We start from the raw sequence: 15,154 nt of genomic DNA, 5'->3' as shown, positions 1-15,154 counted from the left end.
GGATATTGTGAAGAGAACGTTGAGAGACTCAAGACCCAACACTCTGGATGAGCTAAAGGCCGCTATCGAAGCATCCTGGGCCTCCATAAGACCTCAGCAGTGCCACAGGCTGATTGCCTCCATGCCACGCCGCATTGAAGCAGTCATTTCTGCAAAAGGATTCCTGACCAAGTATTGAGTGCATAACTGTACATGATTATTTGAAGGTTGACGTTTTTTGTATTAAAAACACTTTTCTTTTATTGGTTGGATGAAATATGCTAATTTTGTGAGATAGGAATTTTGGGTTTTCATGAGCTGTATGCCAAAATCATCCGTATTAAGACAATAAAAGACCTGAAATATTTCAGTTAGTGTGCAATGAATCTAAAATATATGAATGTTAAATTTTCATCATGACATTATGGAAAGTAATGAACTTTATCACAATATGCTAATATTTTGAGAAGGACCTGTATATTGCACTTAATACAAAAAAATATACAAAGTAATGTTAGTGACAATTTTCTACAGTGTCAGTTAGGATTATATATTAAATCACAAGAAGAGGACAATTATCTTTGTACATTTTACATGTCCATCAGTCCATTTACCATTTACAAAACAACACAAATTAGTATCCCTAACTGCAAAAAGTATGCAATGCAATAAAATGAAAACGAGTCAATTTTGAGTTCAACACGTGACAGTTTCTGAGTCACATGTAATCACTGTGAAGCCTCTTGATATGAGTCAGAATCCCCCTCGGGTTTAATCACACACCCATCACAGTGTGTGATATTAGAAAGATCCTAATATCCTTTTGTAACTATAAATCTCCTCATAACGCCTAATTACCGCAGTGATGTACTCTGATATACAGGTTAGGGGATGTTGTTTGTACCGGGGCACTGCGTCATTTCCGTCAGTGATAACAGAGAGTGTTATACCTGTTTTCTCCAGAAGATGGAAGCACAGTACTAAAACATTACGGTGGCAAAACACTTTTACAGGTACCGAAACAAATTTACATTTCAGAAAACAAATTTACATTTCAGAAAACACTTTTACATTTCAGAAAATCAACCGGAAAGGGAATGTACCAACGCCGAGGCTGACCCGGAAGTCAGCCTCAGGGCTGCATCCTTCGAAGGCCGTATTTGTAGGCCGATTACGTTACAGCGCGGCGACGAAGGCTGTCCCAATTCATGAATCATTCCGAGCAAATGCTGCCGACAAATGTGTCCTTATTTTGTCCGATTTGAAGGATGCGTTGTGAGTATCCTTCGCGGCCCATCATTTCCCATCATTCATTGCGGGTCGATGCGGATTGGTCAAGCAGGGGAAGCCATGGCGGATCATAGCAACAAAAGCTGTGAGTAAATTGTGGAAAATTACACTTTCTGTGACACAAATTAACTTCTACAATGTTTTTAGTGCGGGAATATAACTATGTAGACGTGAAATATCTGCTTGATTTATCTAGACATCGTTTAATTTCAAATGTGCTCCGACGTGTTCGGAGTTTTCCGTTCCCGGCGTAGTAACCGGCTCACCTCGCCAGTCCTACCGGCGGTGAGGTGAGCTAGCCCGGTAGAGATCTGACCGGACTATCGGCACTAAGCTCCAGCTGGCAGTCATCACAGTGAACGTTTAACACAAGTGATTTCTAACAGTTTATGTTATTATTTTAATTGTTACTGAAAATCGATTTAATATTTCCGGTGATATTAAGGTTAACCAGAATAAATGGACAGTTTTATGTAATCCAACTGTATCGCTGGAGAGTGTGATTGAGAATAAATAAGCTTTACAATATGAATTTTTAATGAAGAAATGTGCTATATGTTTTAAAAGTTTATTTATAATTCAGTTATAATTTCTGATTCCAGGTAAACCCGACGAGGAATAAACCTCCAAATGTAAGTAAATCTCAGTAAAGAAGTGAAAAGTTTGAAAGAGCTTGTTTTAGACATTTGCATAGAAATATTTTCTTCAAATTAAGACAAATGTGAAATTAAAAAAGGCTTTTTTTTGCTCTGATATTAAGCAAGATATATATATATATTTTCTATTGTTTTAGGTACAAAGGAGCAGACGGGCCAGTTTATGAAGCTCAGGGGTGAGAACCACCACCTTTTTACTGGAGCTAAAAACTCAGCCACCGTGGCTTGGAGGTACAATAACAACATTCTTTACAGTCAGTTTCTGTCCAGTTTCAATAACTCCTATCTTTCTAACTTTCATAAATATCCATCCAGTGATGTTAACATACTTCGGTTTAGGACAATTCTGGAGAAGATGGACCAACAGGGGAAGGTCACCCCCTTTGCAGGCCAACACAATGTGGGACAATTTGAAAAAAATAGATAATTTAGAGTATTTTCAGAAGTTCTCATGTCACACACAAATAAAAAATATTTCTAAAAGTCTTTCTATTCCATCTAACTTTAGGATTGTAAGTATCCAGGGTCAGGAGAAAAGCCCACTGCTGCTACTTGGCCCTGGTTTGTCTTTATGGATGAGGTGTTGGGACAGAGGTCTTCCACAACACCTCCTGTCCTAATTGCCTCCATCCCTGAGGACACTCCAGGGCCAAGCGGAGCGGTGGACAACCAGATGGAGAAGGAAGACAGTGAGCCAGCAGGAAGGGGTCAGAAAAGAAAGAGGGACAGAGATGATGGAGTTGATCAGGGAGGACATGAGAGCACAGAGAATGGACAGACTGTTTTCCAAAGAATGGCACCAAAATAAGATGCTACATAAGAAATATTAAGTTTTGTTCAGATTGTTTCTTAAAGTTTTAAGGTTTTCTAATAAATTTCAAAATAGTTTTTGTCACTAATGTTATTTCCATTTGATCTAACAATACATCAACTTCATTTAAAGTTATAAACAGAATTTATTATGAAAAATACAAACAGCACTTTAAACAGAATGGGGGAAGAAAACATTCAAACAGATCAAGATTACAAGACAAAAGGCATAAAATAAAACTATGTACAAGTATTTATAATGGCGACAGCAGGATCAACCTGAGTGACCAGTTCCTGGAAAAACCTCTTCAACAGAACAAAGAGGCTGATGTCTTTCTGAACAGAAAGTCTGGTGGTGTGGCTAAATCTCACACAAGGTCAGAGACATGGATGGACGCTGCAACTGAGACCTTTGGTCTGTCTTTCTGGATGCTGAGCGAAGCATCACACAGGTGGTCTGCAGATGTTTGTGATGCCTCTTTCCGCTGTCCACGTCATCGTCCATCAAGTGGGTTTAAAGGGCTGCCACATCACTAAGAGGTAATCGGAAAAATGCAGAATTAGAAGATGGTGCTCACAAAATATTACAATTAATTATACCCCTGAAAAATTAATCACATCTATAATATTATACTTGGCTGCACACAGTAGTCATGTTCTGGTGGTACCTCCTCCAGGGCAGACACCTCAGCTGAAAGCTGGTCCTGCCAGAGAGCAACACTGACTGCCTCAGTCCAAACCTCACCCTCATCCTCTTCTACAGCCTCCTCTGGGTCATCCTCTGGGGCCATGACATCTCCAGCACCAAGGCAGATGTTGTGGAGGATGGCGCATGCTGTTATGACCTGAAAACAATTTAAAAGAGGGTGGATATATGTGTATATATTACGTATATATAAAATGGATCTAGGTCAAAACCTACATGAGGTACAAAGGTGTCGTGCACCTCCAGACCACTCTGTAGGATATGCCACTTGTCAGCCAGAAAAGAAAAACCAAGGTCTCAATAGTAGCACCCATCCATGTTGCCTATCCTGGTGCAAAAGATTAAGCAGCACTGCCAGAGACTTCCTGCTCAGCTGAAAATCAGGCCTGGTGTCCTCCTGGTTGAATAAGCGTTTCAGGACTGGGACACTCAGGTTGATCCTGCAGTAAAGAGGTCTGGTCTAGAAAAGGGAAGAATGGAGATGGAAAAACACATTATTTTTAAGGCATTTGGTCAAAGCATCTTAATTCTGTACGAGAAACTAGACTTGAATCTCTAAGAAAGAAAAACACGGACTAAGTAATAAAGTTGTTCACCTGGCTGGGGAAGAGAGGTGCTGCATCTGCGTAGTCAGGAACACATCTGTTTTTCTCTCCCCTCCACCGTTCTTTTATTGAACACACACATACTACAGGAAATATACATTTTACATTTGTTGTGCAGCCCTTCTCAGTTTTCTCACACATTCTTTTGCTGAAGGTCAGTTTCCCACACGTCTTCAGGAATCTTCAGGGAGAGGAGTACCATGCCTCCCAAATCCACTGCCAGCTTCTCACGATGCAGACAGAAAACACCTGCAAGTTTTAACCTTGAATAATAAACAATCATTGTGTGACCACATTAGAAGCTACTGTTTAAGGATTTTTCTAACTCTCAAAAGCATAACTAAAAACTCCTAATAATAATCAATCTATAAGCAGCAAATACCAAATATATCTTAGCTTTAGCTACTAATGATAAGACATTTATATTTCCACACTTGATACAGCACTCTGGGAACAGCCTATTCGTTCAGAAATGTCTTTCTGTGTCTTACCCTCTTGCTTGAGGGTGTCAATAGTGGCCTTCTGGACAGCAGTCAGGTCGGCAGTCTTACCCATGATTGGGGTTTTGAGTGATGAACCAGGCTGGGAGTTTTAAAGGCCTCAGGAATCTTTTGCAGGTGTTTAGAGTTAACTCGTTGATTCAGATGATTAGGTTCATAGCTCGTTTAGAGACCCTTTTAATGATATGCTAATTTTGTAAGATAGGAATTTTGGGTTTTCATGAGCTGTATGCCAAAATCATCCATATTAAGACAATAAAAGACCTGAAATATTTCAGTTAGTGTGCAATGAATCTAAAATATATGAATGTTAAATTTTCATCATTACATTATGGAAAATAATGAACTTTATCACAATATGCTAATATTTTGAGAAGGACCTGTATATGATCTACCTGGATGTAACAGAGGAGTGGAAACACAGCGTGCTTAAAGGGCAAATGAATGAGGAAACAGTTCAGAAAGAGAAAGGAGTGATACATCTCACCCTTAGAGACGAGCCAGGACGAACGTTGCCATGGTGAATGTCAGTGGGAGGAGCCAGGAACGAGTTGAACGTTATCTGAGCGGAGGAAATGCTGACGTGGCAGAATTGGAGGCGAACTCCCGGAGGAGCTGGATAAAGAAGATATGAAACTCTGGAGAGAATCCATGGACGAGATGAATGAAGCAGGGAAGATTGACCGGAGTAGAAGAAGACGTCGGAGCCTGAGGAGCGGGAAGATCGGATTAGACGAGATCGGAGGAGAACCACTGGAGAAGCCGGGCCCGGTGACGCGGCGGCGGGAGCCGCGGTGAAGGCAGGGCGACTTCAGCAACACTTAGTAGATGGATTGGAGGAGTTCTTAAGACGCTTTCCACATGCCTTAGCTGAGACGAGGGGAAAAGGGGCCATTAGGCAGGAGGCCAGTCAAACACTCCTACAAGCGGAGGAGGAGGAAGGGATTCGTCACAAACAGTACGAGGAACCACCAAGTCACTAGAAACTAGTCGGACATGTCACATCTGATCGTTGAAACTCAGCAGAAGAGTGTTTTCCATGCAGAAGGTCTTTAAAAGTGATGCCCTGGGAGATGATTGGCCGAGGAGGAGGGCTGACCTGCCGTTGATTGGAGCAGCCAGTGAAGAGTGATTGGACGCGGCGGGGTGGTGAGTCTTCCATGTTGAATTTTCGTTTAAACTCCATAATAATTAGACCCGAGCAGCAAAGCGCTGCGAAGGCCTATTGTAATCGTTCCGTTTATTATTATTATTCGGGCAATAAATTAATTGCCTTTTTAGCAGCTTTAACATATTCAAAAAGTCAGCAAATTTGGCAGAGCCATCAGTCCTGGTGAAATGTACGTAATTTAAAGGTTTGCAAAAGTCGCAATAAAAACGGCTCAACAGCGCCCCCCCTGAAATTTTCATAAAAGCCTCCGCATTTACCTTACTTTATCATAGAGTTAAGAAATTTGGTACACTTGTAGAACTCCCTGAGAACTACCTAAAACTCTCTTGGACCGACATCCTACACCAAACAGGAAGTCTGCCATCTTGGATCAAAGCCGCCATTTTCTCTCGTTTATTCACATCGAATCTGAGCGAACTCCTACAGCTTTTTACTTACAGACTTCAAAATCAATGAGTATAGTCTTAAGGCACTGGGGATCAAAAGTTATCAAAAGCTTTTTGCTACATGAAAGTATGTGGGCGTGGCTAAGCCTCAAAGTCTGACTTCTCGCCATGAAACACGAAACTCTTATAGTTTCTACAAGGAAAGTCACAGAGACATGAAACCTTCTGGGATTGATCTGTTTCTGGGCCTGAACAATATTCACTGATCACATGCTGACATCATCAAAGCCCCGCCCCCTCAGAACAGGAAGTGTCATGTTTCACTTAGTGTGGGCCATATTTGATCTCCTTCACTTGATCAACATGAAACTGTCTCCAATGACAGATAACACGACGGTCTAACTTGGTCTCTAGTAGTAACAGGTTTGGCTGGAGGGTGTGGCCATGGTGGGGTGACGAAGTCGGATGTCACGCCACGGCCATACGTTTCACTCCAAACTGAATATGGTTGATCTTTGTCAGCCCCCAAACAGCTCTACTGGATTACATTGAAATTTGGATCAATAGCGCCCACTAGGACACTTCAAGGGCTATATCTCCCTCATACATCATCAGATCCACTTGAAATTTAGTATACATCATCATGGATCAATGCTGGACATGTTGACACAATCAATTGACGACATTATTTTAGCCCCGCCCACTAACTAACAATGAATGCAGCTTCCATCGGGAAGGTTGTATTTTGGCTAAATTTGGAACATTTCTTGCCAGAGCAGAACTTAACATGACCAAAGAATGTATGAAAGGTGGCTCGCAGCCAGCGCCACCTAGTGGGAACGTGTGGAATGGAGCGGCGGGCTCCTCGGTGGCGTGGAGGAGGCAGTGCCAGTCTCCCGCGGTCGCTACACAGGTCGAGCGGCGCTTGGCTGCGAGGGCCTTCAATGCTGCTTGCAGCTTTAATTTCTGATTATTATTATTCATAATAAAATAATAATTTCTGATTTTTAATTATTAACAATAACGGCCGATATCTAAATGTTCTTTTGCAACAAGGAAGTGTTCTTACCTGCTGAGCCTTGATCCGTTTAGCAACAGCAACAAAAACCTTTTTATTGGAGATCTTTTCGCATCAGATGCTCTGAAAAGCGAGGCTTTAGACTCTGCTTCAACTTTCTTCTTCATCTGCCAGATATCCTGACCTCTGACCTCATTTCTCTGGTGAATTCAGAGGTTTCTTGTTTGAAGCAGTTTGCTGAGAAGTCCTCCAATCATACCTGGCTGTGCTTGGTGGGACCAGCCCATCTGATCCAAGCAGCTCTGATCCTCTTCACTTCAGGAAAGTAGTGCAGACTAACTACTGCTGTCGTGGTATTGCTGCCACAACCAGCAATGCACAGTTTCACCATATTAACGCTGTTTTTAATGCAACTTGGCTTCTACCTGAACCGTTTATCATTGACACTCACACAATGATTGGTTTATCCACTGAATTATCTCACATTCAGTCGTTCTGTTGAAGAAAACATCCTATTTGTTAATCTCTATTTAAATCTAAAACTGATTATGAATTTATTATGGATTGTTTTAAAAAAACTTTCTTAAATTTCTAAACCACCGAAGTAGAATCCTTCATTTTAAAGGAAACTTTGACAGCTTTGGATCATAACATCATTAAACACAGTAAATCTTATAGCTGAGCTCAGCCTGCAGCGACCGAGGAACGCACTCCAGGAACGTGGAGTTTCCTTCAACACCATACACCACCTTCACCTCCACAGAGTCTGGATCTGACAAAACAAGAAGCAAACAGGACACACAACATGAAATGCAGATCCACAGTAAATCCTCTAGAGGGCGCCACATCTGTGCTTTAAGACTTATTACAACAGGAACTCTTTAAAATCCAGGAACTAGTTCAGGGTCTAAGAGAAAAAAACTAGTCAAGAGGAATATCTTCATGACCTTCATGACCTACTCAGGTCAAACCAACTCTGAACAAGTATAACAAAGAGCTGAGGGACCGAGACACTGAAACACAGACTGATGCTGGTGGAGAAACAAGAAGATCAAAGTGAAAGTAAGAGAAGAAAGTTTCTTCAGGAGGGAAACTGACTTCCTGGTTTAACGTTCTGTCTTCTGTGTTTTCAGCTTCACTCAGAGACTAAATGGCTTCCAGATTAGAGGAGGATCTCTGCTGTCCGGTCTGTCAGGAGATCTTTAAGGATCCGGTTCTTCTGTCATGTAGCCACAGCTGGGAATAATTCAACAAGTTAACAATCAGACTTCCTGGAGATGTTGGATGATCTTCACCCTACGTTCTCCAAGCTTCATCTGAAGTCAGAACCTTCAAATCTGAACAGAGTAGAGGCTTACTCTTCATCATCGTCCTCTTCCTCAACACTGGGAACAAGAGCAGCCATGATGGAGCAGTCCTTATCCGTCATGGCGATCCGGTACTGATGGACCTGCAGAGGCCTTCTGGGTCTCTGAATGAAACTCTGTGTCTCAATACTGATGATTTCTATTTGTGTTCATTCTAAATAAAATCTCAGCTTTCACTCAGACATGATGAACAGGTTCTGACCCGGAGAACTGGTTCTGACCCGGTCTTAAAACCAGATAAACCTCAGATTAAAACATCTCATTCTGTCATATTTATTAAAAAGTTAAAAAATTAGAACCACATTTAGTTGTTGTTCTGGTTCTGGAGGAAGAGGAGAACTTTGTTGTTGTGGTTCTGGAGGAAGAGGAGAACTTTGTTGTTGTGGTTCTGGAGGAAGAGGAGAACTTTGTTGTTGTGGTTCTGGAGGAAGAAAATAACTTTGTTGTTGTGGTTCTGGAGGAAGAGGAGAACTTTGTTGAGCTCAGCTGATTATTCCTGAAGAACCTCATAGTTACTGAGTTCATTCAGAGCTGAACGACTGCAGCACTGAGGACACTTTATTTTACAGCCTTTATTACAGGAAATGTTCTGATTGAGGAAGAGAAATAAAACCTGTTAGTCTGAGTTTTACAGCAGCTGAAAGGTTGAATTCTGGACTTTGGACTGAAACACACCTCAGTTGGACCAGAACTACAGCAGGAAGCAGTTTGTGATCGTTGGTCCCTGCAGAGACTCACAGACGGATCAGATCCACCTTCAGACCAAACCAGCAGCTTCCTCTGAGTGAGTCCAGCTGCAGGAGAGGAACCTGGAGACCTCCAACACTGCTGCTTCAAGCTGCTCCACACACTGAAGGTGAGTTGGACCAAGAACACTCAGAGTCACTTTGAGGGACGTTAGTGGAGGAGGGAGGGAGCCATGACTGACTGGACCTTCTGTGTTTTCAGCTTCATTCAGAGACTAAATGGCTTCCAGATCAGAGGAGGATCTCTGCTGTCCGGTCTGTCAGGACATCTTCAAAGATCCGGTTCTTCTGTCCTGTAGCCACAGCTTCTGTAAGGAGTGTCTGAAGAACTGGTGGAGAGAGAAACCAGTACAAGAGTGTCCAGTTTGTAAGAGGAGATCTTCAAAATATCAACCACCCTGTAACCTGGCTCTTAAGAACCTGTGTGAGACCTTCTTACAGCAGAGAGACCAGAGATCTTCAGAGGATCTCTGCAGTCTGCACTTTGAGAAGCTCAAACTCTTCTGTCTGGACCATCAGCAGCCAGTGTGTCTCGTCTGCAGAGATTCAGAAAAACACACCAAGCACAGATTCAGACCCATCAATGAAGCTGCTCAGCAACACAAGAAGAACCTTCAGGAAACTCTGGAACCTCTGAAGAAGAACCTGGAGCTCAGGAAGAAAGTTCAAGAGGAGTTTAATCAGACAGCAGAACACGTGAAGGTCCAGGCCCGACACACAGAGAGGCTGATTAAGGAGCAGTTTAAGAAGCTTCATCAGTTTCTAGCAGAGGAAGAGGAGGCCAGGCTGGCTGCACTGAGGGAGGAAGAGGAGCAGAAGAGTGGGATGATGAAGGAGAAGATGGAGGCTCTGAGCAGAGAGATAACAGCTCTTTCAGCCACAGTCAGAGCCACAGAGGAGGAGCTGAGAGCTGAAGACGTCTCCTTCCTGCACAACTACAAGGCTGCAGTGGAAAGAGTCCAGCGCTGCCCCCTGCTGGATGGTCCACAGCTGCCCTCAGGAGCTCTGATAGACCAGGCCAAACATCTGGGCAACCTGGCCTTCAACATCTGGAGCAACATGAAGAACATGGTGTCCTACACTCCTCTCATCCTGGACCCAAACACTGCTGGTTCAAGACTCTTCTTGTCTGAAGATCTGACCAGTGTGACTGTAGGAGAGGAACAGAAGCTTCCTGATAATCCAGAGAGGTTTGATTACTGGTGGCGTTCTGTCCTGAGTTCTGAGGGCTTTAACTCAGGGAACCACAGCTGGGATGTTGATGTTGGAGACAGTGGAGGCTGGGTGCTTGGTGTGATAGAGTCTGTCCAGAGGAAGAGAATCATAAAGTCTGGATTGTTGTTTATATGTTTTATTGGAGGTAGATACTCAGCATGGTCTCCAGCAGCTCCTCTCACAGTTCTCTCAGTACAGAAGAAGCTCCAGAGGATCAGAGTGAATCTGGACTGGGACAGAGGAAAGCTGTCCTTCTCTGATCTGGACACTAACACACACATACACACCTTCACACACACCTTCACTGACAAGATGTTTCCATACATCTTCACTGTGGATGAAGTAACAATCTTACCGATGAAGATCTCAGTGAGCAAACAGCAGCTCTGATGTTCTCAGCATGAAGAACATAAAGTCCAAATAAAACCTTATTGATCAGATTGAAGCTCAGTGTTTTAAACAGGAAACTGGAGATGATCTGATCTGGTCTGACTGATCATCTGGTTGCTTTCAGGTCAGCTTCAGATCTGCTTAATAATCTGTCCAGATGCTACAAACTAAAGGTGACATGAAGTGGATGATGTGGAGTTCACCTGGAGATCTTTACCTTCCTCTGTGACTGGACACTGACTCCAGGGGTCTCCATGCTTCACATCCTGTCTGCGAGCTCGCCTGACCCACAAACACAGATCAGAACCTGAGATGAGGTTCTGAAATGCATCATCAATAGTGTCTGAATAACAAACTGATCTTTACAGAAAACGTCATAAAAACTGAATCTATCTGAAACTTTTGCCCATTCTTCTTTGTAAAACTCCTCCAGCTCAGTCAGACTGGATGAAGAACATCTGTGAACATTAATTTTTAAGTCTTGCCACATCTTTTTTTACCTGAACATGATTGTCTCTGGATTGTACCTGGAATCAGAAATTATAACTGAATTATAAATAAACTTTTAAAACATATAGCACATTTCTTCATTAAAAATTTATATTGAAAAGCTTATTTATTCTCAATCACACTCTCCAGCGATACAGTTGGATTACATAAAACTGTCCATTTATTCTGGTTAACCTTAATATCACCTGAAATATTAAATCGATTTTCAGTAACAATTAAAATAATAACATAAACTGTTAGAAATCACTTGTGTTAAACGTTCATTGTGATGACTGCCAGCGGGAGCTTAGTGCCGATAGTCCGGTCAGATCTCTACCGGGTCTAGCTCACCTCACCGCCGGTAGGTCTGGCGAGGCGAGCCGGTTACTACGGTGGGAACGGAAAACTCCGAACACGTCGGAGCACATTTGAAATTAAACGATGTCTAGATAAATCAAGCAGATATTTCACGTCTACATAGTTATATTCCCGCACCAAAAACATTGTAGAACTTAATTTGTGTCACAGAAAGTGTAATTTTCCACAATTTACTCACAGCTTTTGTTGCTATGGTCCGCCATGGCTTCCCCTGCTTGACCAATCCGCTTCGAACCGCAATGAATGATGGGAAATGATGAGCCGCGAAGGATACTCACGATCCATCCTTCAAATCGGGCAAAATAAGGACACATTTGTCGGCAGCATTTGCTCGGAATGATTCATGAATTGGGACAGCCTTCGTCGCCGCGCTGTAACGTAATCGGCCTACAAATACGGTCTTCGAAGGATGCAGCCCTGAGGCTGACTTCCGGGTCAGCCTCGGCGTTGGTACATTCCCTTTCCGGTTGATTTTCTGAAATGTAAATTTGTTTTCTGAAATGTAAATTTGTTTTCTGAAATGTAAATTTGTTTTCTGAAATGTAAATTTGTTTTCTGAAATGTAAATTTGTTTCAGTACCTGTAAAAGTGTTTTGCACCCCCCGGCCACCGTAAAAAATCCTCTCATTTTGATGTAAATGTCTTTTCCCCTCATTTATTTCCTTAAAAACAGACAAACAATAATCAGAACTCAAATCCCTAATAATACAGGGACCAATAACTCTGACCCTCCACAGAAACCATCTGTATGTTTCTTTGGCAATGCAAGGCTAGTGCAAATAAACACTGATGCAGTTTTTAAAGCCATTTAATCACTTTCATGCTGTAAAACACCTACAGCAAACTAAACCTTTCAGACAGATGAGGATCAGAAACCTGAACTGGAGCAAACAGTCAGAAAGATGTAAACAGTCTGAATCATTAAGATGCTTTAAAAAAACAAGCTTGTTTGAATAAACACAGGGACTACAGATGGATGATTGCTGTTTACAACAAGAACATCATGAAGTATTCACCAGCCTCAGAAGCCACTGCCTCATTCCCCTAACACTTTCTCTAAAGCTACAGGATGAGAAAAAAGAAAAGATAAAATAGAGCGCGAGGAGGTTTAGTAGACTTAATCTAGATTTATTATCTGGATTTCTAGAAAAATGAACCAAAAATCACCAAGAAGCATTCAGATGTGCGAAGAATTAAAGAAGAAATCACATTTCCTCATTTCACATTTTCTGCTTTGACTCCTTGTTTAATCCAGAATCGTTCTTCTTACATAAAAACTCTTGAATGGCAGGAAAATATGGAACTGAGCACTTTGCACTTAGACTGCAGGTTTCCTGGAGGTTCCTAGAGCTTCTGAACATAGAACGTGAGGCAGATTGTTCGGTTATCATGCTGTGCAAACACCAAGGTTTAGGGCTGGGCCTATGTTGCTGCGGGGTTTGACGTTCAGTTGAAAAGACTCCTAATATGCCATCAGAGAGATTCAAACATACGAGTTTTTACTGAGGGAGGGTTTGCCCAACTGTATCTACCCAGACCTCAGCAACTACTCCAAAAACCAAAAGCTCTTCATTTTAAGGGCTCAGCGTAGAGCAGGTGCGCCACATGCAGAGGCTTTTAGTCCTCGACTCAGCCATCTGGAATTTAACATATGAACTTAGATGTTTTGCAGCATTTTTTCACCATCTCTCCATCTGCACTGTTTCCTGACAGTTCACTGTAAATGAAAGCCACAAAATCTTTAAAATCACATAGTTTTGTGTCTTTGGTTCTTGTTTTTATTATTGTCATGCAGGTCTTGCCATATATTGGTTCCTTCCTTCATGTTTATTATTTAAGTCATTCTTGCGTTTGGTTTTGACTCCTATTTCAGTGTCGGTCCTTTTCCTTGGTTAGTAGAACCTTTTGTGTTCTGGTTCAGCTGCTCCTGTGTTCCTTCAGTGTTTATTGGGTTTTCTTCTCACTCACCTGGTTTCCATGCTTCTTATCACCTCCTTGGTTTCTTTGTTCCCACCTGGATTCTCTAGTTGCTCTCATCCTGGTTCTATGTCCTGATGTTCTCAGGTCATATCTGTAACTTTCTATTTTTATTTTCTTATTAAATCTTATTACCACCTTGTGTCTGCCAATGTTCTGTCTGCATTTGGGTCCCCCTCAACCACAATACATAATAATGGGAAACAATGGGTAGGTAAATATTGCTCCCTGACAGTGAGTCAAGTGTGTCTGGATTACTAGACAAGGCCCAACCAAGGACCTGCAGGTACATCCACGGTTAAGTATTGAGATGTGTCAGCAGAAGAAACAATTTGTTTTCTCAGCTTTTGTAAGTGTAAAACATACAACTGGTTCAAAGCATTTGACAGAAATGCAAAACAGTTACATTAAAAAGAGGAAATGAACTGACATTAGTGTTTTAATCAGTAAATTGATCAACACACAACTACATTACTGTTAAGAAGAGTAATGGCCCAACATTCCCTTTCCATTGCTACTTCAATCAACCTCTCAGTCTGCGTCGCTATTCAGGTGTTTGTTCTGCTGCTGATTTGTTCAGCCGTGTGCTGCCAAGCACGAGTAAACTATGTTTAATTGAAAATTACATTGTCTTTACAACTGATGAAAATTAATCATGACTTGATGGCACAAGTGTCCTTAAAAAAGACTGGTGTGACTCAAGCTCTTGACCAAATTGTACTGCCTCTGATTGCGGTGATAAATCACCTCCTGTTAGTTTATCCTGTGATTTTAGACAAACTTGTCTGAATCTCCTTTGTGCTTCTGTTACATGTCTGGCAGGATGCTTGTGTTTTCCCCTCCCCTCTTTTTTTGTTTCTCCTCAGGTTCAGTAACAAACTGGTCATTTGGAATCTTGAGCTCTGATTGGATGGAGAATTTTAAAAGACCTACAAGAACTGAGGTCTGCCCTATAAAGGAAGCTCACCTGTAGGGCTGCAGCTCCTCTTTCTCTGTGCTGATGACTGTTTGGCTCAGGTGTGCTGCTGCTCTGGAGCATTTTCTTTAGTTTAAAGGTTTGTGGTGGGAGTTAGAGGACTAGGTAAGTTGGTTCAACTCTACATTTTCACACATAGGCTCCTTTCTGTTAGATACACCAGGTAAGTAGGTTGGTGCCACCCATGTAATGTTTTTTGTGAGCCTTTTTGTTAAGCATACCAGGGTGTTTTATTGTTTTATCTAGAATAGATGTCGGTGAGGTTTGTTTCTTTGATGTGGCGTTGCCCACACTATGTTCAGCTTTTGAAATTTTATTTTGGAGACAAAAATAAAACTGTTTTCACTTTTACAAGGACTCTGTCATATTATTAAGAAATGAAGGTCAGTCAGTCCGAACAATTGGGAAAACTTTGAAAGTGTCCCCAAGTGCAGCCGCAAAAACCATCAAGCGCTATGAAGAAACTGGCTCACATGAGGACCTCCCCAGGAAAGG

The 15,154-nt window shown here is 41.9% G+C and overlaps 2 protein-coding genes across 2 annotated transcripts in view; both read left to right on the top strand.

Annotated features, from left to right (window-relative positions):
• The first annotated feature begins 9,203 nt into the window (after positions 1 to 9,203).
• On the top strand, positions 9,204 to 11,062 carry LOC124856957 (nuclear factor 7, ovary-like). The gene is made up of 2 exons (XM_047347962.1): positions 9,204 to 9,344; positions 9,437 to 11,062. The coding sequence occupies exon 2, from the start codon at positions 9,454 to 9,456 to the stop codon at positions 10,837 to 10,839; it is 1,386 nt and encodes a 461-aa protein (XP_047203918.1). The 5' UTR covers positions 9,204 to 9,344; positions 9,437 to 9,453; the 3' UTR covers positions 10,840 to 11,062.
• LOC124856956 (nuclear factor 7, ovary-like) overlaps positions 9,223 to 15,154 on the top strand; it is a 605,901-nt gene continuing 599,969 nt past the window's right edge. Inside the window, exon 1 of the mRNA XM_047347960.1 lies at positions 9,223 to 9,344. The gene's annotated coding sequence lies outside the window, so the exon portion shown is untranslated. The remainder of the gene's footprint in view (positions 9,345 to 15,154) is intronic.

The sequence above is a fragment of the Girardinichthys multiradiatus genome, chromosome 20 (assembly GCF_021462225.1).
Source record: "Girardinichthys multiradiatus isolate DD_20200921_A chromosome 20, DD_fGirMul_XY1, whole genome shotgun sequence".
Taxonomy (NCBI): Eukaryota; Metazoa; Chordata; class Actinopteri; order Cyprinodontiformes; family Goodeidae; genus Girardinichthys; species Girardinichthys multiradiatus.
Note: the sequence above shows the minus strand (reverse complement) of the source record. Positions and strands in the feature narration are given on the sequence as shown.